We start from the raw sequence: 24,010 nt of genomic DNA on the forward strand, positions 1-24,010 counted from the left end.
AAAATTCCGGTCAGGAGATGGGTATTCTCATAATCCGAGCTGGAGAGGTAATTTATTCTGTTTATATCTTTTTACTGCACGACAAGGCTTGGGAGCAGGAGCTCTCCACAGCCATTCTGCATTTTAAATATTAGTCCTAAGCACAGTGGGTCAGCTTTCGTGCTCTGTGGGGTGTTCATTTCAGGGCAGGGGCACAGGGCTGGGGCGGGGGGAGAGCCTGACGATGGGGGCTGGAATACATGTGGTTTCACTGGTCAGTGTTGCCAGGGTGACAGCCTAGGGGCCGCTAGGGACAGGCAATGGGGCCCCTTTTGCCCCAAGCTGGAGGGCACAGCCAGGAGCTGGCTAACCTCCTTACTGGCACAGCTCGGAGTATTTTTTTCCCCTCTCGGAAATCTTTTATTTTTAAATGATAATGAATACAGGTGATGGAGAGATAGAAGGAGAGGAACAGGTATGTTAATGGAGGTGGAAGGGGAAGGATGGGAGGCGGGGAGGGGGCAATGGGAGGGTGATCCGGAGAAGCAAAGGCAGGTGGAGAAGCCGGAAGTCCTTGTGTCTTTTGACCTTGGCAGTTTTCATTATGCCCTTTGCCCTCTGACTGGTTTTCTTGAACCCCCCCCCCGCCCCTGGAACAAAATCCAGTGAGGTGGCTACCAGTGAGAATTAGAATTCATTGGAATTTCTCCTAAAGAGCCTCTTTTCATGGCAGCTGGAATGCATACATTCATTCGTGTAGTTGTTGCTGTGCCGAGAACGAGACCTTCCTGGGGCTAGGCTGTGTCCTGGATCCAGGGGCAACATGAGCTCTGGGGGCAGGAGCTCTGGATTCAAACGTGGCTCTGTTGTCACTCCCTGGCTGCGTGCCCCAGGCAGCTCACTTCACCTCTTGGGGCTCAGTCTTCTCATCTGCAAAGTGGGGTTAATGGCACTCATGCTGAAGGGTGTGTGAGGGTCTATGTGGACTCCAGATGGACAAGGCTTTGTCGGGCAATGGTCCTGCGAATTTGGGGGACATCGGAATCAGCTTGGGAGCTTGAACGTGTGGCGCATCCGGGGCCCCATGCCTGGGAGCAGTGCCCGCCGTGGGCCCGGAGGCCTGGGGAGATACGTACTTCTAGCAAGCACCGTCCTCAGGTCACACTCTGAGAAAATGGTTGGGGTGTCCAGGGACCAGCAATCCTCCAGCTCTCCCCTTTCCCTGTCCCACCGTCCTAGGGAACTACATCCCTACCTTAGTGGGCCCGATACCATGACCATGGGCCCCGCAGGGCACTGTGACGGGGTGGCTGGGGCTGCAATTTCTACTCTTACAGTCCCTGGGTCCAGTAGGCTCTTGGGGAGTTGAGAGAAGCTCACAGGAGTGGGGGTTGGTTTGAGCTGATGTTGACCAGCGCCTCCCCTGCCCCCCAACACCGGCCACCACTTGTCCTTCTCCAAGGAAGCTGGTGGGGGCAGGGAGATGGGGGTGGGGATTGAACCTGGGATCTAGATTTCCAGAACCTTGACCATAGGTTGAACGACATCCCTCCAACGTGAATGAAATGCCCTTGTGAGCCCATTTTGCAATGGGGCAAACCAAGGCTCGGAAAGGTGACACAGTGACCAGTCAGATAGTCTCGAAGACCCCAGGGCCCTTGCTCTGTTCTGCCCCCAACCTCCTCCCAGGGGACCGCTGCTCCCATCCCGGCTCACTCAAAAACACTCAGAGGAAGGGCCCTGGGAGTTAGCCTCAAGCACTGACCTGGACCCCACAGACGCCCCTCCCTCCTGGAGCCTGGTGTCTGGAACTAGCATCTGAGATCTTGACGGGACCACCCCAGGGTTATTCAAGTACCCCCTGATGCACGGGGTGGTTCCTTCCACGCCCGATTCTCCCAGCTGGAAACCATGGGCGTGTGAAGGGCAGGCATACACTCCGTGCATACGCGTGTGCATACATGTGCACAAGGATATGAGGTTTGGGTCTGTGTGTGTCCACAGGGGCTGGGCATGTGGGTTCAAAGCAAGTATCTGGGGGTGCCTGGGGGGCTCAGTCAGTCAAGCGTCTGCCTTCGGCTCAGGTCATGATCTCAGGATCCTCAGATCAAGCCCCACATCGGGCTCCCTGCTCAGCAGAGAGCCTGCTTCTCCCTGTCCCTCTGCCCCTGCTCGTGCTCTCTCTTGCTCATTCTCTCTCTCAAATAAATAAATAAATCTTTAAAAAACAACAGAGCAGGGATGTGTAGACGTGTATGTGTGTGCTTGTATGCACTTGCATGTCTGCACACACGCAGGGGGGTCGCACATTAACGGGCATGTGTTTGCACATACCTACGTGTGCACCAGCGTGTGGAGTGTGTGCGACTGCAGGAGTGTGTCCGTGTGGCTGGTGTGTGTGTCTACGTGCCTGGGCCCGTGTCTGTGTGCGTGGGTGTTTCTGTTTGTGCACATTATGTGTGTGAATGTGTAATTGTGTGAGCATATATATGTTGTGTGTGTGTGTGTGTGTGTGTGTGTAGCGGGATGGCAGGGGGGAGGGGTGGTGCTACAGTGAATTCTCAGCCTGTGTGTCCACTCGGCTGCCCCCGTGACGGAGTTCCTTGGCAGCTCTGGCTCAAGCTTTCCACCAGGGTAGGCAGCTGGGGGTCTGAGAGCACCCACAGGAGGGAGTGCTCCCACCTCTTGCAAATCCCCTTCTCCCTCCTCCTCCCTGCCTCCGCCACCCAGTCACAGGCCCATCTGCGGGGAGCGGAAGTAGGTCCACTCCCCTGAACTTCACTTCCCCCGGTCTCTCTCTGGTGAAAGTTCTAAGGGAGACCTCCTCGAAAAATTCACATGTACCCAGCAAACATTTGGGGACCTGGCAGAGATGGGGCCCAGAATCTTGCAAATTCTCTCTTGGGTTCTATGATTCATTACCATCAGGGCACCGTTGTGGGATAGAAGCACAACCCAATGCCTATACGGGCTTGAATCCCTGCTCTGCCACTCCCCGGCTATGTGACCTTGGGCAAGTCCCTTGACCTCTGTGAGCATCCTAATGGGGCAAATAATACCTACGCTGATACAAGTCCAAAGATTTAGCTAGGAGGACATTTATTCCAGTATGGTTTTAAGTGGTAAAAAAAAAAAAAAAAAAAAAAAAAAAGGAAACAGACCCAAATGTCCAACAACAGAACTGGTTAAAAAGAAAACAAAAACCCAGCAAGGATGGGTCAGCCATCACCAGCAGGTTTCAGCCAGTCACTACCCAGGATGACTTAACTTTGACTATGATCAGTTCATTAATCTGGGAGATACTGTTGAGTGAACCGGAGCCGGTAACCACATGGCAGTGTTGAGAATGATCGCTAGTATCAAAATCAAGAAAAAAAGAAAAGTCTGGAAGGAAAGGCATCAGATACATTACCAAGGTGCTTGAGATTCTGGGTGATTACATTTTCTTCCCTTTGTTTATCTGAAATTTCTAAATTTTCCTCAATGAGCAAGGAGCATTCCTCTGAGAAAGATAAACGCATGTAAGGGCAAGAAAAGAAAAAGCCAAGCCACCTTGCGTGATTCTCACAAGAGGGAGAGATTAGCAGGACTCTTAGCCCATTCCTTGGTGGTCCACGTCTCCTCCTCTCCCTCGCCCCCCTCCCTGTGTCCGGCTGCCACTAAAGGGGGCAAGCCCCCTGCCCCCAGTTTGGCTGAAAACCAAGGCAGGACATGCTCACATTTATTTTTATCTCCCTCATCTGCTTTCCTAGCCCTACAGCGTCCGAGTTGGAAGGGAGGGTAGGAAGCCCATCTCCCATCCCCACTTTTGTGAGCAAGGAAGCAGGCCTTGTCTTCAGGCCTCCCAAATCTCACCTAGTACTCTTCCCATCACACTGATTTACCTAATGGGGCCAGATGGGACGTGGAGAACACATCCGCTTTGCTGTCCCTGGGGTCCTTCCACCCTAATACAGCCTTGCAGATAACTAGCGACAGCTTACCAGCCGGATTTACACGAGGCCTCATTGGGAGGGAAGCTAGAGTTCTTCTGACACCCTGGGGACAAATCACACAACCATTCATCCATCAAATATCTTGAAGGCCTACTATGCCAGGGGCAGGCCTGTGTTAGATGGTGGTCTTTATATAAAGCATGGGGCCATACTGTGCGGGACACATAGTGACTGTCAAAAAAATTGGCAGCTACTTTGATTACCTGGTGGTTCTCAAAAGCACCCCCTTCCAGATGGCTTTATACCCATCAAGTCTGTTTTATGTGGGACACACGAACTAGAGAGGAGAAGGACTCTGTTCACTTGGAGGGACTCTGGGGACAGGCACACACACGAAAGAAAACCACACAGCACTGAGGGAAAAAAGAATTTTTTTTTATTAATCTTTCTTTTAAAAAAAGTTGATTTTTTGTTTTTTGCGGGTTTTTTTTAGGTAAACCTCTTTCTGTCTCCCCTCCCTCACTCTGCCCACCCTCCTCTTAAAAATATAAAAATGTCCAACCCCGGATAACTAGAGTACAATAAATAAACAGTAAACACAAAAACATACTTTATTTGTTTCTTCTTTATACAAAATAAGGAAACTAGAAGCGTTCGACTTCCAAAAAAGTATAATACTGTACATCCTGACGACCCAGCCTCCAGGCCCCGGGCAGGGAGGGTGGTCTGTGGGCCGGAGCCCAGAAATCTTGGCGCCTTGCCCATGGGGAGAACAGGGTGGGCGAGTGTTCCAGTCTGGCCTGGACCCCCGGGCTCACAATAAATGTCAAAGGAAGGAACGGTTGGGGGGGGGTGCCTGGCCAGGGGGCCGCGAGGTCCGGACCGCCCCCTTCCTAGAAAGCTGACCTTGATCCTCAAGTGTGGTCACCAGGGGGCGCCCGCGCGCAGGCGGCTCCGTCCTCCTCCCGGTGACACCCCCACTGGAGCGCGCTCCTCTGTCGCTCTCTCCATCTTCTCGCGCTCTCTCCGGCTGGCGCTCTCTCCATCTTCTCTCTTCCTCATTTTGCTCTCTTCCCTCGCTCTCCCTTCACTCTCTCTCTTTTTCTTATCATCTCGTTTTAAAGACGGGGAAAGCGGAGTGAGAAATAAGGTTACCAAAATGCCACTCGGATTGCAGAGAGGGGGAAAAATCGGCTCCGCCCTTGGTCTCAACCCTCTGTTGGTCCAAAGAGGTGGTGGCAGGGGTCGGGGGAAGTCTAGAGCGTGCTTGAAAAATCTCTCGACCCTCCGCAGTATCGACTTTGGTCCCAGGCACCGCTCGCACCGCGCTGGCAGCGGGCCGGGGGGGCCCGCGGCGCCCGCGGGGTGGACTCGGGGGCGCCCCCCGCGCCCCGCCGAGGAGCAGCGGCCGCTGCGTGCTGACCCGGGAGGGAACCCCTGAGGGCGGCGTATCGGTTCGGGCGGCTGCGTCCGGGGGCGGCCCGGCCGGCGGCCTTACCACACGGCGGCCTCGTTGAGCTCGGGGTTGGGGTGCGACAGGGGTCCGCTGTAGCCGCTGGCTCCGCTCATGGGGAAGGGCGGGCTGGGCCCGCCGCTGAACACCTCGCCGGGCAGGGGGTGCAGCGCGCCCGGCAGGCCGGGCTCGGGGCTCGGCGTGTCCGGGTGCGAGATCATGTCGGTGAACCTGGGGTTGTCGGCGGCGTGCGGGCCGGCCAGCGGCGGCTCCAGCGCGCCCAGCGGCGTCGAGCCGGGCCCCGACGCGGCCAGGAAGCTCGAGTCGGCCGGCGACTGCGCCTGCGACGGCGGGCCGTGCGCGAAGAAGTCATAGTTGCCTCCGGGCGCGTAGTAGTCGCCTTGGTAGTCTGTGGGAGGGGACCAGGAGGAGACAGGGAGAGGTCAGAGGCGACCAGGCCGGGAGGGACTCGGGAACGCGGGAGGGGACCCGGGCGGATGGAGACCCAGACCCAGAGGGGACCACGGGACACTAACTCAGGTTGGCGAGCCCCGGCAGAGACCAAGGGAGGGGGCGGCTGGCTGAGGTGTCGGAGGATGCAGACCCAGAGAGAGACCATGAGAGATGCCCAGGCACCTATGCTGAGAGACCCACAGACCCTCTAGAGGGATGGACTCAGAGACAGAAACACAGAAAGATGTTGTGACTTCAAAGTCAGAGGTTCCCGGACAGACAGAGATGGAGAGAGACATTGGCAGTGGAGACGCATACAGTGAACCCTAGACTGTGTCTTAGAATTGGGAAGAGATCCACAGAGAATCTGAGACATGGAAACAGCCAACAGTCAGTGAGAGATCGCCAGAGAACTGAGTGACAGGGGAGCTAGGGGGGGGGCAGACTCAGGTCAGAAAAGAGACCCAGAGGCACCAAGCTCAAGGCAAAGACAGAGACCAGGGCGATTGTCTAGGACAAGCACAGAGAAAGAGAGGAGAACAGCCGTGTGGTTAGACCACACTGGTAATAACCGGTGAGAGACCAGAGGCGAGATGAAAGGTCAGGAGAGACAGAGGCTCCCACAGACCCGCCAGATGGGTCAGAGACGCCAGAGATGCCTGGAGTAGAGCTGGGTGGCAATGCTGGGGTGGACAGAGACCAGAGCACCAAACGGTTGAGAGGGGGTGGCCACTTGGCAGGGAAGAAGCCAGACCTAGACCCCACGCCCAAGCAGCGGAGAGGGGCTGTCGAGTTGGGCCGAGGACCTGGCAACAGCACTCGGAGCTCACAAGGCGGCTGAGTGCCCTCTCCTTCGCCGCAGGCACCCCGTGGACCTGGCCAGCCCTTCACCCCCTCAAGTACAGCCCTACGACCCTCTGGGTGAATGTGGGGGTCCAGCCATTTGCTCCTGCCTCCCTGGGCCTGACTTGAGGGAGGGCGTTTGCCTGATCATGGGCACTTAAGCGTGCGTTTGCCAGGACACCCAGGTTCTGAAACATTTGGTGACACTGAGTCCTTTTGAGAATCTGGTGATAGCTATGGGCTCTCTCCAGAAAAATGCACAAATTGCATTTTTGCCCGCAAAATCAGGGGGCGCAGGGACTCCAGGTTACAAGCCCACCCATTCTCAATAAAGTGTTTCTGCATCAACTCTCTGACCTCCTCCCAGAGCTCCCACCCTGGGGACTTCCTCCAGGTCGGCCTCGGGAAGGTTTGGGGTATGGGACCCCAGGAAAGGAGCACCTTGTCGCCGGCACTCGTGACAATAACCCGCTTTGTGCGGTGGGAAAACCAGCGCACCCCCAAGCCAGGTTTCCTCGGCAACACCCTCACCCCGCGCTGAGTCTTGGGGTCTCGGTCACCAGGGCGAATTCTTGAGGTCCCCTGCCGCCCGCCGCCCTTCTTTCTCCAAACCCTGAAATCAGTCCCAATGGGGGTGCCCGGAGGCGCGCCTTGTAGACGGTTTAAGCAACAGCTAAAACGGTCGCCAATTACTTTTTAAAAACCACTCATTCCATTCTCCCCGAAAGTGAAGGGAAAGACGCAGCGAATTTGGGGCACCTAAGGGACGGGGATGGGGGACGGCCGCAGTCCGCAGCGAGCCGGCAAGCCAGCAAGGGCCGCGGCCCCCGCGCGGAGCGCGCCGCCTCCGCCCATATGGCGGCCGGGCCGGAGGTAATTGGAACAAACGCCGTCTGAAAAGGGCACAAAAGCCGCAGCTGGGGCTTTGTCCGCGCTCCCACGGGGAGCCGCCGGCCCCGCCGCCCAGCCCCTTTCTCGCCCGCTGCCGGCCGCCGCCGCCCGGATCTCCCAGCGCGGACTAGGCGGGGCTGCCTCCCTGGGGCTGGGGGGTCCTGGCCCCCATTCCGGAGAAAGAGGGGCCCGCGTGTCCAGGCCCCCACCCCATCCAGCAGACGCGCGGGCAGAGGAGGCGGCGGGATCGGTGGGGGCACACCAGTCCTCGGGGAAACCTTGCTTAATTACCCAGGCGGGGAGAAATTCCGGACTGCACCGCCCCACCACCTCCCCGCGCCCCGGCGGAGATGGTGCGCGGAACGAGGCAAAGATAGGTAGGGAGAGTTCGTGGCTGAAGACGGCCCCACACGTCCAGCCTCCGAGCTGCCTTCCGTGTCTGTAGTCCCCAATCCGGGCCATGCCAGCGCAGAGTCTCTCCCCCAAAAGATCAGCCGCGCAAATTCCCCACAATTTCGGGGGACTCTGGCCAGACCTGAAGATCTAACCCCCTAGGTGGACTGTGCACTGAAACCTTCCTTCCTGGGTCGGCCTGGGTGCACCGCGCTGCCTACGCTACCTGGGGCCTCGGCATTGCCTCCAAAACCATGTTTGTAAGAAAAGTCACCTCTCCCCAAACTGGGCCGCTAGCCTCCCCACCACAGGACAACTCAGCAGAGAGCGGTCTAAGGCACAGGCATTCCACGGGCTCTCCAAATTCAGAGGCTCAGAAACACAAGTGGGAGGTGTTTTCCTCCAGCCCAAAGGTTGAGGAAGTGCAAGACAGTGAGTGGATTCCCTAGAGCACCTGGGGTCTCAAAATGCCAGCACGAGGGAGCTGGGATGGTCGTGGGGGGTTGGAATGGGTCGCCAAGCAAGTACGAAGGAAATGCAGGGGTGAGGGGACAAGGGAGGAGGAAAAGAGGAGAGAAGGAAGAAAAGGAGTGACGGCGAGAAGAGTTCACCCAGGCCAGAGCCCTGGAACACCAGCCGCAGAATGCAAACTCTGCCAGCTCCAGCTCCTTGCCCCTGCAGCCTAAAGACAGAGAGTGGGGAACTGGGTGGGCCCAACTCTTGCACTTCCAACCCCAGTGAACCCTGGTGGGCTTGGGGCTGGAGAATGGGCAAGAGTCCTGCCCAGAGCAACCGCCCGCAATCCTGGCTAACAGTGCCAGTCGCTGAGTGCGTGGTCCCTGAGGCGGAACAAGAGGTGCGACTTGGAAGCTCGCTAGCAGGTGACCGGGATGGATTCTGACCCCTCCATCCCTCTGCCGCGCTGCCCTCCAGTGCCTGTGTTCCTGCCGGTTCCAAGTTCGCCCCGCCGCCCGGGGCAGGGGCAGCAGGAAGGCTGGGTGTCCGGCTGGGGCCGGGGCGTGTGCATTTGTGGCGCTCTCCTTGGAATGATGCTTGCGAGTGTGTGAGCCTGTGAATCTCTTTGGGTATGTTTGTCAGCGAGTGAACCTGGGGAGCGGCGCACACCTGTGTGTGTGTTGTGTGTGTGATCACGTGCCTAGATTTGTATCCCTGAGGTCTCTGAACTGTGGGTGCATGTGTTTATCTGCGTGTATCACTGTATGGGTGAGTGAACCCCTGTGTCTGATTGTGTCCAGGACGTGTCTATGGGTGAGCATGCGTCCGTCTGTGGCTGTGTGTCTGTTAAGGTGTGTTCATGATTGTGTCTGTTCCGCGTGCTAGAAGGGAGGGAGGGCTCTCTGGCGGCCACCAGTGCCAGCGTCCGGCCCTGCGTCCTCCGACCCCAGAACCGCACAGGCCTGGGTGTAGGGCAGCGCGCTCCGGGGTGGGGGTGGGGGGGTCCTTACCTCCGTAGTAGGTGTACGGAGTGGACCCCAACATCTCAGACTCGTCCAAGCGGCCGCCCAGCGGACGCATGCGCCGCGGACTCCGGAAGAAGGCGTGTCTCCGGGCTCCGAGTGCGCTCAGCTGTTTCATCCTGCGTTCTTTGGACCTTCGGTTCTGGAACCACACCTGAGACAGGGCGGGAATTGTGAGCTCCGGTCCGGGGTGCCCTCCCCTCCCTGCCCAGGCCGCCCCTTCTGGGTCCTATAGCCTTCTCCGCACCAAGACTGCCCAGAGGCGGGGGCCGGGCGGATTAGGCCGGGAGAGGTGGAGAGGGGCTTCGGAGAACCAGCCAAGGGTGAAGGATTTTGCGGACCCGTGGGGCGACTCATAAAGACTTGGGCTTCCTGGTCCTCGGCCCGCCCTCTGCCTGACGGCTTTATAAAGGCCTCCCGCCCGGCAGGGCTCTGGTCCCGGCCCCTCGGCTCCCCAGCCTCCCCAGCCGGGTTCTCGCGGTTTGTCTGTCTGTCCGTGCACCCGCCCGGGGAGGGGGGCACGTGAAGAGCCTTGCTTCTTTCTCTGCTCCGAAAGATGGGAGGAAAGGAGGGGTACCCCAGCGAGGCTTAAAACTCTCCTCGAACGCGGAGGGGGCGGGATTCCGAGGGGCGAGTGACCCGCCCAAGATCGCACCCTTAGGAGGACAGCAGGACTATGCGGAATCTTTTGGTTAGAAGTTGGACCAGCGGGCCCTGACGTCGGGCACACAGTCTGCCCTCCGGCTGCCCCGCACTCGGCAGCTGCGTGGGAGGCTCTTCTGAGCTTCCCGGCTCCCGGGCTCAGGGCTCAGGCGGCTGGGGAAGGGTGACCCGGGCCCGGCCGCACCTGGATAACGCGCATGTTGAGGCCGGTCTCCTGCGCCAGCTGTTCGCGGATGTGGCGCGTGGGCTTGGGCGTGGCGGCAAAGGCGGCCTTGAGCGTCTCCAGCTGCTTGGCTTTGATGGTGGTGCGCGGGCCGCGCCGCTTCGTGCCGGAGTTCTGCTCCTCGTTCTCGTTGTTGGCTGTCTCCTTGTCCGACGACGTCGAGTTGTCCGTCTCTTTGGGGTCGTCCTGGAGCGGGTCCTGGAGGTCTGGGGACAAACTGCGGTCCGTACAGGACGACACTGCGGGCGGACGGAACGGAAAGAGGACAGCGGCGTCAGCGGCGGCCCAAGGTCTCTCCAATCGGGTAGCCTTCCCGCCGACCCAGGCCCCCGCCATCCGCGCCGGGTTCCCTTCCGAGCCTAGCGACAGCCCCTCCCCCAGCGGCCCGGCGCCCGCCCACTCTCTCCAGGCGGGGCAGGGCCTTCCGAGGGACCCTTCCCTAGCCCTCGCGGCACTTTTCGCCTACCGCTTGGGAAAGGGGGAGGCACGCCCTCTGGGGGAGCCCGGCTCCTTGGGCCTCGGATCTTCCTCCCCCATCTCTCCTTCCTCCAGACCCCAATTACCTTCCTCCGAGTGCAGCCTGAAATTACCAGGAGCTGAAAAGACTCGGAAGGGGGGGGATTGTGGGGCTCCAAATTGGGAGAGGAGAAAAAGGCCCCCAGCAACTTGGAAAAGGCCCCTCAATGGAAGGAGGAGGGGGGAGAACCGCTAGTAGTCGTATCCTGTAGGACGGACTCCAAATGCTATCCCCCTTCCCCAGCCCTCCAAGCCTCTCGCTTCCCACCCTTCCATTTGCCCTCGAAATGCGCGATGGGAGTGGAGAGCCCTGAGCCAGGCGCAGAACGCGCCCAAGGGTCCGAGTAGAGAGTGCCAGGTGGGCTGTGGCTGCATGGTCTTAGGGCCTGAGGCCGGGGAGGGGAGAAGGCCGCCTACCTGAGTTGAGGCTGCCCTCCTTGAGGCTGGAGGAGCTCAGGTAGTCGTCCTTGCACACGAACTTGTTCTCGTCGATGACGTAGAGCTCCTCGCCCGTGGACAGCTGCTTGTTGCACACCATGCAGGTGAAACAGTTGAGGTGGAAGACTTTACTGCGGGCCTTGCGCACCAGGTCGCTGGGCGAGATGCCTTGTGCGCAGCCCGCACACTTCGTGCCGAAGCGCCTGCACACACACAACACAGCCTGTCACCTTGCAGCAGCCCGGGTCCCGTGCTCTTGAGCCCCTGACCCTTCCCACCCAGCCTAGCCTCTGGGAGGCCCCCGTCTCCACATCTGGCCAATGAGACCCCAGTCCTGTTCTCCCTGGCTAGTGCGAGAGAGATGAGACACGAATGTCCTGGGCTGTTCGTGGGGTTGGGACTGTCACGCCCTGTTCAGGTTTACTCGTCCTCCACAAGGTTTAGAGCAATGGGTGCAGCCTTCAGCCAAGCACAGACCCAGAGCTCCCCAAGATGCTCCCCACATCCCTACCAGATCTGCCTAGGCTGCCTGGGGCAAACTTGGCCGGCCAAGTTATTTAGCATTTTAAGCCAGGGCAGCCAGGTTCGGGCCACTCCTTGGCGTTGCCTCCTGGATCCTGTCCAATCTGCTGGGGCCCAGGTAAGGCCAGTTGGCCTGGCTGGCAGGTCCTAACAATGAGGTTAGGAGCTCCGCTCCTGAGCTGGACCTGAGCAGGCAGGAAGGAACCTTTGGCTGATTCCCAGGGCCACCAACACCGGAGGCCTTCCAGTCCCCACTCTGGGACTCACAGGAGCTAGTTGGCCCTGTAGACAGCAGGGCCTCGGAACGGTAGACTCTGGAAAGCAGGGATTGAGTCTTCAACCCCCCAAAATCTTTGGCCCTGGCAGGCACGGGGAAAATGTGACCAGAAGGCAATCCTAAACCTGCAAGGCTGGTACACAGGATCTCTCAAATTCCCCCCTTGCCCACGTTCCTGATCTAAATCCTTTCTTTCTTCCTTGACCACTTGGAGAAGGCCAGCCTCCCCCAAAATGGGTGGTGCAGGCCAGCACTGGGAGGGGTGAGGTGCAGGTTGAGGGGGAGAGTGAGGGCCCAGGACGTTGGGGCCCCACATCTACTCATACCCATGTCTCTAAACAGGGCGAATTTGGGTGACGTTGATGTAGTGAGGGCATTAGAAGCCATAAGTCACTTTTGGCCTTATCCGGCAGCGTAATTGGCCATATGCACCTTATCAAAAATCATTAGGCACTTTGCAAGCACAGCCACATTAGGGGCCTCAGGCCTCCAGAGCCAGGGAGTTTACACGTGTAAAGCCGTGGCTGACATTTTCTCCTATTCAAATTCCCTAGTGCCGAGCCGCTGGGGCCCGTGAGCAGCCTTTTTCCACGGTGTTAATCACACCCCCCTTCCCTCGGTGCCCGGAATTCACAGGCACAAAGCCGGTTCCCCGCGCCTGGCGGAAGCAGGCAGTGCTGAGCTGCTGGAAAACCCACAGCCTTCCAGGCTATCCCTTGGCGCTTCCCAGGTGGGGAAACTGAGGCCCAGAAAAGTGCTCTGCCCTGGCTCACCTGAGGGCCCCTATGGGCAGCAAGGGGAGGTGACACATCGCGGACTGGACCCTGGAGGTCCTGGTTCTCAGCTTCGATTTCGTTTGTACATTTCAAGACGGGAGAAAATGTGTAAGGAGTTGGTGGGGTGGGGGGCGAGGAGGAGAAGGTTCCCTCCCCCCATCATCAGAAGAGATCTTCCCAGCTGAGCCCCCTTGGAGTTGGGGAAGTTTCTGTTTGTCCAGGAGGGCTCTGGGGCCCTGGCCTGCCAGGAGGTCAGCCCCTGGGCTCCCGCACTCTGGTGAGAGAAGCCTCCAGCAGCCCCTAACTTGGGCAAAAATTCTTCCTTTCTCAGAACCAGGCTTGAACTTCCGCCCTGGGGTCGCAGCTGCGGGGAAGGGCGCAGACACAGAGCGGGGAGCAAGTTTGTCAGGGCTTCTTCGCCCTGCCCCACCGCGGCTCCAAGCCGGCCTGGAAGAGCGAACTAAAGCCAGCGAAGCAGCGTTCTTCTTACCCGGCCCGAGTCGGGCGCTTTCCCGGACCAAGGACAGGACGAGAGCAGCGGGCTGCCCCGCTTCCCATTTAAGCTTGTGAGCCCAGGAGGCTGGTTTCGCGGTCTCCCCTTCCCGGGCTCCCCAACGGAGCGCGCGCAGGGCTGGCGCGCGGGCGGCAGGGCTGCGCGGCCTCTTACCTGAAGAAGTCATTTTTGCAGTAGAGCTTGCCCTCGCGCGAGAAGCACTTCTCCGAGAGGTTGGTCTTACACTCGCAGCACTGAACGCATTTGATGTGCCACGCGCGGTCCAGCACGTTCAGCAGAAAGCGGTCGAGGATGGGCCGCTCGCAGCCGGCACAGTGCACCATCATAGCGCCCCGGCGGCTCGGGCCGCTCTGCCCTCCCTTTGGGCCCCCGGCCCTCGGGCCCCCGGGCCCCGCCGCTGCGCTCCGCCTCTTATCTCGGCCGCCGCCGGACGAGTCCGGTCCGGACCAAGACTCAGCCGGTCAAGTCCTTGGGTGATCGCTGGCCTGGCGCTGGGCTGCCCGGGGTGGGGTGGGGAGGGGTGGTTTTCACAGCCTCATGCCCCGGGCCGCGCGCCCCAGTGCTTGTTCCGGGCTCCCCCAGGTGTCTTGGGTGGCTAATGGCCTCGGCGCTGCGGAGCGGCTTTCCCCGGTGGCGGAGGCGCCGGCACTTTCCCCCACTTTCAAGCGGTCCCGATCCTCATCTTTGTCTGGCCGCCGCCTAATTCGCGCATCCTTATTCAGATTTGGTGACGTGGCGCGGCACGTAGGGGGCCCAGCGGCCAATGGGCGCGCGGTGGCCATGGCAACCTCTTAAATTTATAGCATATCTAAATTGGCTACAGCGTTGCGGTCCGGACAGAGCAAAAAAAACAAGGCATCAGTATTGTTGAGTATTAGCTTGTACCTGGTTCGGAGGCTAAGTAAGTATTTACCTTCCAGTTTGGGGCTAGGGGCGGGGGGCCGCGCGATCTGAAAACTGCATCTCCCTTCCTCTCTCTTCTCACCAATATCTGGGGGCCAGGATTCCAGGGCCTAGTGGGAGAGGACCCCTGCCCCGTTCGCCATCCCCGGAACTTGCAGAAGTTGCCCGAGGCCGGGAGCGCGCTCTACATCCGCCTCCTCTTCCCTAGTCCAGCCCGCCCAAATTAGACTCCCTCAGCCCCACGTCCCTGGGGTCTGCGCCCTGGAGCTCCGACAGCGCGGTTCACGGGGCTCCCAGAGCCCGGCCCGGGTTCTTTTGTCAGACACCGAGGTGGGGCCCAGCCCGGCCTTTCTCATGGACACACAGAGAGAGCGAGAAGCGAGAGCGAGAGAGGGCAAGTGAGCGTGAGTGTGAGCGCGAGCCGCACCCTTTGGGTATCTTTCCCCGTGCAGGCCTAGGCCCAAGTTGGGGGAGGGTATCATCTGGCCTAGTCCGGGACTCCGGAGTTTCAGGCCTGAACGCGCAGCCCACGGGGCTCAGGAGGAGACGCGGGGAGGAGGCGGTCAGGGCAGACGGGTCTTTCTGAAGCCTTATCAGAGGTGGTGTTCACCGCGTCTCTCCTTTCCTCGACACACCTTCCAGATCCCGGGTCAGCCAGTCAGGGCGCCGTGGTGAGTGGGTCGCACTGCCGAGGCGGGGGACGCTAGAGATTGCATGGGTGCTGCTTGCACACGCGGTGCGCTCGGGCTATGTGTGCAGGTTCCAATCTCCGTAGGACGCAGAAGAGAGGCTCGCCGTTGGGGAGCTGAGGGTCTGGGGTGCGTTGTGCGCGGGAGTGCTTGCAGGTGTATGTGAAGGGGGACATGGGGGTCTGGGGAACGCAGGGAGAGGCCAGGCCTCGTTTCCCAAGGGGCCAATCTGGCGATGGGGCTCTCCAAGTTTGGGAGGCCGGGAAGGCTCCGCAGGATTTTTCCATCCTGCTCACGGAAAGTCTCAGCTGCCCGCTGACCCGGTAGGTAGGCCCTGGGCGGCAGCCAGAAAAGTGTGTTTGTGCCGAGCCTTGGCTGTGAATGCGTGTTTGGGTGCGTGTACTGAATTTGTAGTGCGTATTTGCTGTTGGAGAATTGCATTTTTTTTGCCTCTGTTTATAGATAGTAATCAATCATGCGAGTACATTTCGATATGTGTCTTTTTTGTGCGAATTTGTGTGTTTGTAGTTGTGTATAATTCTGCTGTGTATTCGTCTGTGTACTCTTGTTTTCGTTGGTCTCTGTATAGGCGTGTATGCTTACTTTTGGACACTCGAATGTGAGGGTGTTTGCGTGCATGAGTGTGCATCTATGTACAATTATTGCGTGTGTGTATACTAGCATTGATGTGTAAGTGGACTTTAAGAAAAATCTCCATGTGTGTGTTTTTGTGCAGGTGACCGTGTGCATGCTTGAGACCCCATGTGGATGTGACTGAGCAGGGTTGAGTGTGTTTGTGAGTGCAGAATTTTGTGGGTCTGTGTTTGTGTGCCAGTCACGATGTGTGTGTCTGCATGGGATAGCAGTGTTTTTGTTTATGTGACTCCTGGAGGTTTTGGGGGTATGGTGTGTGTGTACTCCTAGCATTACCTTTGTGGGTGTGACAGGGGCAGGGTTTCTGGATGCCTGTGTTGGGGCATTTGGTGGAGGCACAGAGATGCTTACTTCTCTCTCTGTTCCTGTCTAGGCCTAGCGCTGTCCCCCACAGTCTTTAGGGGAGGTGATCTGGCTGGGGACAGGAAATTGACAGATGCTGGTCACCAGGTGGGACACTGACCCACAGCTGGGCCTCTGAAAAGAAGTCCCCAAATCAGGTAGCTTCTGCCTGATGGTGCTGTTATTCCATCCTCTGGCTTGCCCGGGGGCAGGTGTCTACACCACGTAGCGTAGCGGTGTGGCTGGTTAGAGCCTGGCTCGGCCAGCACAAGTAGACTGCATCTCGCCTGGTCCCCCAGGCCCAGCTGGGAGAGGTCCAAGGGCCCCAAATGAAACTGCAGTTTCTGGAGGGCCTGGCCCTGCCCTCCTGGGGCAGGGTCTGGAAAGATAACCAAGAACGCAGGAGGAGAGAGGTACCAGGCTGGAAGTGGAGGCCAATTGGGTTGCCGACTCACCCTTTGTTTCACGGGGGTTTCTCTCTCCCGCGTTCTCTGCACGTCTGTTTTCCTTTCTGTCTCCTTTTCTTTCTGATGTTCAGCCTCTGTTCTCTTTGCATTTCCCCTTCCCTCTGTTTCTCCATCACTTTCCTTCTTGATTTCACTGTTTTTATTTCCCCACCTCTGCCTCTCTCCTGGGCGTCCAAATCCAGCACCCGGCTCAACGCTGCAATGAACAATTCTCATCGAGCACCGTACAGCTCTTGGGGTGCTGGGAGACTCACATGCTGTCATTAAAAGCCTCCATCTGACATCCTCTCCCCAGCTCTGGACTAGGCGCCCGAACCCACCCTTCTTTAATGCCCCCCCACCCCTGTCCTCCCTGAGAGCCAGGTTGCTGTGTTTTCCCAAGCCCTGGCTTTGCCAACGCTGCCCGGCTGCTGGGGGCTGTGCCCTGGGTTCCATGGGGGGCAAATCCACCCACCCCCAACCTCCTGGGTGTGCTTAAATGCCAGTGCACAGCCAGGCCCCAGCAGCTGTGGTACCAGGCCAGGGAGGGAGTAGGAACTGGGGGACAGCCTCAGAGAGCAGCTCTGGATGTTGCGAGGGGGCTGAATGCCGGGTTGCAGGAGATGAGGGCTCTGCTTCCAGAAGCCCCGGTCTGGCCTTCTGGCTCCTAAAGCTGGGTTTACCCATCCTGTCCAGGTCACAGCCCCCCTGAAGTCGCCCTGGGAACCTCCACACAGCTCAGCCCCAGTCCAAAACTTCCATGCCCCAGCCCCGCTGCAGGAAAGCCTACTTGGCCTTTGCCAGCCCTCCACCTTCCAGGGCACGCAGCATCCGAAAAACGCCAGCAGACCAACTATTAGACGAATTATCCCGCCCTAACAGTGCTAACAGATGGCGACCAGGCAGCGAAATCCCCTCCTATATGTAACTAATAAACCGCTTGTGTCTTAACAGGGTAATGCATGGAGACGCAATGTCACTTATACAAGATGTTGATGGAATTTACTATATAAAAATCTTCCTCCTAGACTAAAGAGTATCAACATTACAACTCGACAGACGGCGGCGGGATAAGTAAAACAGACAAAAGACAAACAAGATAATAATCTGTTTCCAATCACTTAAGCCCTGTAGAGTTAGTAATATGCGGTTTGCATATTCCCCCTTGAGTTCGGTAATTAATTACTGGCGAAGAGGCACACACCCGCCCGGGGTGGGAGTTTTGAGGCGCGCTGAGCTGGGGCTTGGGGGGCGTCTTTCCTGTCTTCTCCAGCCCGGGACGCGGGGCAGCGGCCGGAGTGGGGACTCTTCGGGGCTTCTGGAGCTGACCTACCCCTCGGGCTAAAGAGAATTTTCAGTTGCACCTCCCTACTCCTCACTGGAAACACTCTTGCCTGGGGTGGGGGTGGTGGTTCTGCCGCCCAGCGGGAACGTGGGGCTTTTCTGGCGGCCTGAGTATCTCCCTTCGCCCCTCTGAAGGCATCCCCTCCCTTTGAATGGGCCGGAGTGGCTTGCTTTCTTGGGGACCGCGCGCTCTGAGGAAACCCGAGGGGTGCGCCCCTCGTCCTCTCCTCCGCGTGGTATCTCGGGCGGCGCAGCGGGTCCTCTCCCGACTTCGATCATTACCTCCTCCCAACCCCCCAGCCAAACGCATTCTCCTCATCCCCCCCCACCCCGCCCCCCAGAGCCAGCGCGGCTTTAACATTAAACAAACGCAGCCAGCGCCTCAGAGCTGCGCTCTCGGCCGGGTCTGCGCGGCAGCGGCGTTACAAATTGTAAATTTAAATTGCTCGCCGGATTCATTACCTCCCCTCTTTGATTTCAGCCAGCCGTGAAAAATTATACTGGTGTACCACTGAGAAACTGTTTTGCCGCAAAGAGCCCGCGCCTAATCACTGGCTTTCTCCCTCCGACAAAAGTGTAATTATTTTGTTTGGGGTGTAAATATAGGCCGCGCCGCGCACACACACTCAGCGTCCCGCCGCGCCGCCGCGCACTGCCCGCCGCCGCGCGGAATCGGCCCCCGAGTAGGAGCGAGCCGTGGAGGCTAGGCCCTGCCGCCCCGGGGGCCGGAGAAGAGTGGCTGGTTTGGCGCTCCGGCGAGACCCAGAGAGCCGAGTGGACAGGCCCGGTCCCCAGCCCCTGTCCTCAGCAGTTCGAGTTTGCCCGAGGACGCGCAGAACGTGTGCGCCCTGGCTGGCCTGGGTGGACGCCGGTGGGGCGTGATGCGTGGGTCAGGGTTCGGGCTCAGGCCTAGGTATCAGCGCACAGGGATGCAGAAGGAACGTGGGGGTGAATGAGCCTTTCGGGAGCCCCGAGGGGGCGGCCACCTGGGGGCAGCCCTGAGTCCAGGAAGGGAAAGTGTCTGGGCCTGGGCATCCCCAAGAGTGTCGCCGGGGCATAGGCAGAACAGTGGAAGACAGGGGCGATTAGGCCAGTGTGCCCCTTTTGCTCTGCCTTGGACTGCCTGGTTTCCAGAACATCTCCGTGGGGTGCAGGGCCTTCCTGTCAGTTGAATTGCGCACGGCTTAATTAACGGTCTCGTTAACTGGGCAGGCCCGACCTGGAACGTTTAATCAAAAAGGCAAGGAATCCCTCTGTTTCCTTCCTTCCTCCTTCCTTCCTCCCTCCCTCCCATCCGCCTGCTCGCCCATCCATCCTTCCTTCCTTCCTTCCTTCCTTCCTTCCTTCCTTCCTTCCTTCCTTCCATTTATCCATTCAACAACGGCTCTCCTCCCCAACCTCCCTCCCCTGAGTCGCCTTCCCAGCACCGGGAAGGGGGGCTCTGGAGTCTGAACTCAACCCCCACCCAGTATCTGGACTGGGACTCTAAGGGGCCTGTGGGGTGCAAGCCGGCAGGGGTTGGGCAACACTATTGTGTTGGGTGGCTTTGGGACAGGCACCGGTGCCAGAAGGCTGTGTCAACTTCAGGGGGCCAGGAGTCCGGCCATCGATGGAGGTTGGCTGGGCAGCCTTACCAGGCACCAGGGGCAGGCCTGGCATCTCTGAGAGGGAGCAGGTGGGGAGCACAGTGGCTGAACAGCACTTCGGGTTGTGGGAGAGCCAGTCCTAAAGTGAGTGCGTGTGCTTGTGAATGCTGGCGAGCTTAGAGACCCAGACGCTTCTGTGACCAGAGCTGGGTGTGGTGGCCCCTCTCCCCTTCCTGCAAGCCCCCCTCCTGGAATGCACCCTCCCAGTGGCCCTACCCACCAGGCTGCCCGGCCAGCTCCTGCAGGCTCTATTCCCAAGTTTGCGCGCAGCAACCCAGGGCTGAACTCAGACTCCAGTCGCTGGGAGGGCACAGGCTGGGGCTGATTCCTGGGGGCCAGAGGGGGCCTGAAGAGGACAGAAAGAAAGGTGCACACCAGTCCCCCAACTTGTGAGGAAAACACCGAGGCTTTTTGTTCAGAGAGGGAAGAACCCCGCACTTGGCGCTGAGCTGGGGGCTACCCGAACAGCTGCCTGATGAAGCGCATATCCCAGGCGGCCTGATAAGCTGAAGGTCTGAGCTGAGAACCGCTGGGATCCTCCTCCTTCTTGCCTTGCCTCTTAGGCCTGGAGGCCAGCCCCAGCTGTTTGGCGTCGGAGGGCAGGCAGCACCGAGGGCTCTGGGGCTGTTGTCGAGGCTTCTCTGGCCCCATTGAGCGTATCTGAAGGTGGAGACCATCCGCCTGTGGAGAAAGCAGTTTCTAACAAGATACCTGCAACCCTGCTCCATCTCTGGAACACAAATGGGGAGAGCTTTGCAGGGACACTAACCTTCAAGTTAAGGGCCCCCTAGACTTTCTAATTACCCTCCCTCAGACCAGCTAGTCAGCGTTTGAGCCTGTATCTTGCTGCCCCTTTCTCTCCTCTTGGTCTTTTTCACGGTCTCGATAACATTGCCCCCCTTCTCCTCTCCCCATCCTATCCCACCTCCTCTCCCCGCCCCTCCGTATCCCACCTCCTTTTTGTTAGCCTAATACGGGCTCCTTTATAATTCGCCCGACTTTGGCAGCCCGCGCGCTGTGTGTGTGTGTGTGCGCGCGCGCGCGTATTTCTCGGCTGCTAATGATTGTGTGTTGATAGAGTAAAGCAGTGGCCTCATTAGCCTTTGTTTAGAAGGTGTTAAAAGGGAAATCTGCATCGGAAAGCGGCGGTTTACACCGCACCCCGGCTGAACAGCGAGCTGGAGTGGGCTGGGTGGGGGGCGTCCCCCCCCACCTCCAAGCGCCCACCGCCGCCGACTCCGGGAGGGGGGAGGGGCCCAGGGAAAGCGACCCCCCAGCTCTTCCTCCCAAGGCGAGTATGTTTACCCCGCTGAGCGCCCTTCTGCTCCGCGGGGACCTCAGCGGGGATCGCTCTTTCTCTAAAACTCCTTTGAGCTGCCCAACGGCGCGCGGTGGCCTTTCTCCTCCAGGTTTCTTGGGGGAGGTGGAGGGGAAGGACAGAATGCTGTTTTGGGGGAAATAAAATCCAGGGATTTTTTTTTTCTCCTGAAGGGGATGGTGAGGCATCTTATTTTGGAGGCGGATACCAATCCGTCCAGTGTCTGGACTGGGCTCCAGGTCTTCTGGCTGGTTGGTTTGTGGGGATATCTCTGTGCTCCAGATGCTGGTGTGGGGGCCCTAAGCTTTAGATCTGCAAGAGTCCTCTTTCTTTCCTTCTAACATATTTGCAGACGGCCAGAGGAAGCCTTCCTTGTACAGGAGGCTCATTCTTAAACTTCCCTCGTCTATACCCCCACCCTAGGGCTCCACTTGGGGAACAAATTGTTGGGTGGCTGACTTCCCCTGAAGCTTGGTGAAAACGCAGAACTTTATTGACCCTGGGCTACACTCTCTCTCTCTCTGTTTATGTATGTTGAGTGTAGGATTTGGAGAATGAGCTTCACGCACAGGGCATTTCCCACTCCCTCGGGGAAGCAAGGTTTTAGGCAAAGGAGAACAGGAGAAGAGATTCTTTTTATCCTGGATCCTACGAAATGCCCCAGGGAAAAAAAAGAAAAAGTCTTTTGAGCAGCCTCTGTAGGTGAGGCTAGTTGAACTCGGAGCTGGATGCTTTCTCTGGCAAAAGGGAGAAAAATGAGGCTGAATTTGTGTGGTGGGATGTATGGTTTCTGAACATAACATAATCCGTTGCTTTTTGCCAGGCTTAGGTTGAATCGGAAGAAACCCTTTCTCATCTTTCTGGCTCCCCTCTCCCAGTGGTGGTTTTTCCTTTCCTGGGTCTGATGCTGTGGGTCTTGGGCCAAGCTCAGCTGGTCTGGAGTCCTTGTGAGTCCACAGCTGGGGATGTGCACCAGCGAACCGTTCTACATCGCCGTTTTTGTTTTGTTTTGTTTTGTTTTGTTTTTGTGTGTGTTTTTTTGGTCGGAGGCTAGACGTCTGGGGACAGATGTGGGAGGCTGGGGCCTGGGACAGTGACAGTGAAACGAATTCCAAACCCAATCTGAACTCGCCACGGGGACACCCCAGCCCTCAACACCATGTAGACGGAAGCGAGACTCCGGGTGAAGCCAAGTTAAAATCAGCCGCTGCGATGTGGTGGGATGGGATCAGGGTCGAGTTCGGAGGACGCGGGGAGAGGATAGGAAGATCTCTCTGTCTCTGCTATGCGCTCTCTTTCTCTCTCCGAAGCAGGTTTGGTGGAGAAAGCGGCGGGCGCGCCAGCGGCGGCTGCAGGGCTGAGCGCGGGCGCTGGAGTTTGGACCAAGACAAAGACGGGAGCTGTCCGCGGTGCTGAACCTGCCGCGCCGCCAAGGGGGCAACCGGGCTCTGTAACCTGCCCTCTCCTCCTTTACCCCCTCCTTTTGTCTTTCCTTTACTCTGTGATTTTTGCCTTCTCCTACGCTTATTTTCCCCCTTTTGTTTTTCCTTAGAACCCGCACCCTGTACACAGGTATATATATCAAAGAACAAAACAATTGACTAAAAGCGGTGTCTTCTTCTTTCTTCCCAAATAAATGATGTAAGAAAGGTTTTTTTTTTTAATGTACTCTTTAACAGTTACAAGTAGCTACTTCTAACCCCAAAGAAATGAAAATTCATGCTTAAAACAATAGAATTGAGCAATAGCGAGTACCGTGAATCTGCCCTTTGATTTATTCTGAAGAAGAGGCTAGGGGTTTAGACATTTTAGTTTCAGGAAAATCATATCCTTGGCACCTTAACTTCGTGGGTTCAAAAATATAAGAGCTGGAGAGGATTGGTGATCAAATATGAAGGTGAAAAGAGTAAGACACTTGCCTACAAGTCGATAGATGGCTTGTGAGGGTCAAAGCATGGACATTAAGTTGACTTAACCCTTTGAGGCCAAGATGAGATCTGAAAGGATAACAATCTTCAGGATTATTAAGATGGAAATGATTCCTTTTTAAAGTTTGGGTACAAAAGGGTTAATCTGGTGTTTCATTTTCTAAATGTGCACCGTGTTATCTAGACGCCTGGCATGGTGTATAACCAAGCATCGATTCCTCTGCTCAAATTTGTATGCAGTGCTTGTCTAAAGAAGTTTGTGCAGGGGAGAAAATAATCACATACTCCCTCTGGAGGGGGGGCTCCCACCCATTTTAATGCACACAGATCTGTACACATTCCTTCTGGCATCTCAGAGATACACTGTTTCCCAGAGAGCCCAGATACCCTGGGGCCACTTCTTCATATGGTCCTCTCTGAACTCTTCAAGCCTTCCCACCACAGGGGTGTCAGCTAAGCCCAGTTGTTAGCATTGTCAATACATCTGGAGAGGTCTCTGTGAATTCAATGGAATAGATTCACTCTGGCTCCCCACCTGCGCATTCTAGAGCTAATTTGCCCATAAAGGCAGAGGAACCAGAATTCTCAAATGGGGATAATTTGTAATAAGAGGTTGAATCTTTGGGTTGGGATAATGAGCCCCAGTTCCTCCAAACCCTGTCTGTTAAAACTACCAGAGATCTTTTATTAAGGCCAAAACAGTCATACCTCTGGATCATATACTTCTCAGCCTCTTAGAATGCAGAACCTCATAGTGCCAGGAGAGAAACCTTGACCTTGAGTGAGTAAAGGAGAAAGGGGAAAAAAAAGCAGTCATTTATTGAATGACCATTCTGTGCATTTGATTCCTAATCTTCATTGAGATTCTGAAAAGTGGTAGATATTTATCATGGCTCCATATTACAGATGAGGACATTGAGGCTCAGAGATATTCATTAAGTTTCTTATGGTTACACAGTGATTCTAAACTGGGTCTCAGTGATTTTGGAGCCTGTGCTTGCTCTCATGCCCCATGCTTTTCTGGGAGCCACACTGATGGTTAAACTGGTGGTTATATCAGTGGTCACACAGCCACAGTCCCTTTGGATTCCCTAGCCATCATGGCCTTTGGTCTGGATTTGGAAGTTGGTTTAAACTCTAAATCTGAAAGCAAGAAAAAGAATGGAGAGGACAAAGGACCCTCCATTCATGTGGGTTAGGTGGGTTTTCACAAAATGTGAAAAGGGTCCTGGACCATCTGGTAGGAGTCACACCTAATAGTCCTTCTTAACTCCCTCATTTTCTCCTGCCTCGTATCCAATCCATCAGCAAGTTCGGTTAGCTCTGCCTCCAAAATATATTCCAACCCATCTACTTCTCATCTTCTTCTCCTTTATCACCCTGGTC

The 24,010-nt window shown here is 57.2% G+C and overlaps 1 protein-coding gene across 1 annotated transcript; it reads right to left on the reverse strand.

Moving 5' to 3' along the window:
* Positions 1–5,402: 5,402 nt before the first annotated feature.
* Positions 5,403–13,979, reverse strand: LHX5 (LIM homeobox 5). Its single transcript, XM_034639675.1, has 5 exons — positions 13,508–13,979; positions 11,245–11,468; positions 10,273–10,550; positions 9,414–9,579; positions 5,403–5,776 (listed from the first exon to the last, which is right to left on the reverse strand). The coding sequence occupies exons 1-5, from the start codon at positions 13,678–13,680 to the stop codon at positions 5,409–5,411; spliced, it is 1,209 nt and encodes a 402-aa protein (XP_034495566.1). The 5' UTR covers positions 13,681–13,979; the 3' UTR covers positions 5,403–5,408.
* Positions 13,980–24,010: the final 10,031 nt, after the last annotated feature.

The sequence above is a fragment of the Ailuropoda melanoleuca genome, chromosome 12, assembly GCF_002007445.2.
Source record: "Ailuropoda melanoleuca isolate Jingjing chromosome 12, ASM200744v2, whole genome shotgun sequence".
In the NCBI taxonomy this organism is placed as follows: domain Eukaryota; kingdom Metazoa; phylum Chordata; class Mammalia; order Carnivora; family Ursidae; genus Ailuropoda; species Ailuropoda melanoleuca.

Excerpts from the sequence above, each read along its gene's own strand:
- LHX5 (XM_034639675.1), bottom strand. The coding sequence starts at position 13,680 with ATGATGGTGCACTGTGCCGGCTGCGAGCGGCCCATCCTCGACCGCTTT. Across the intron at positions 11,469-13,507 it reads TGCAAAAATGACTTCTTCAG|GCGCTTCGGCACGAAGTGTG; the intron begins GTAAGAGGCCGC and ends GTGTGTGTGCAG. Across the intron at positions 9,580-10,272 it reads TCAACATGCGCGTTATCCAG|GTGTGGTTCCAGAACCGAAG; the intron begins GTGCGGCCGGGC and ends GCCCTGTCTCAG.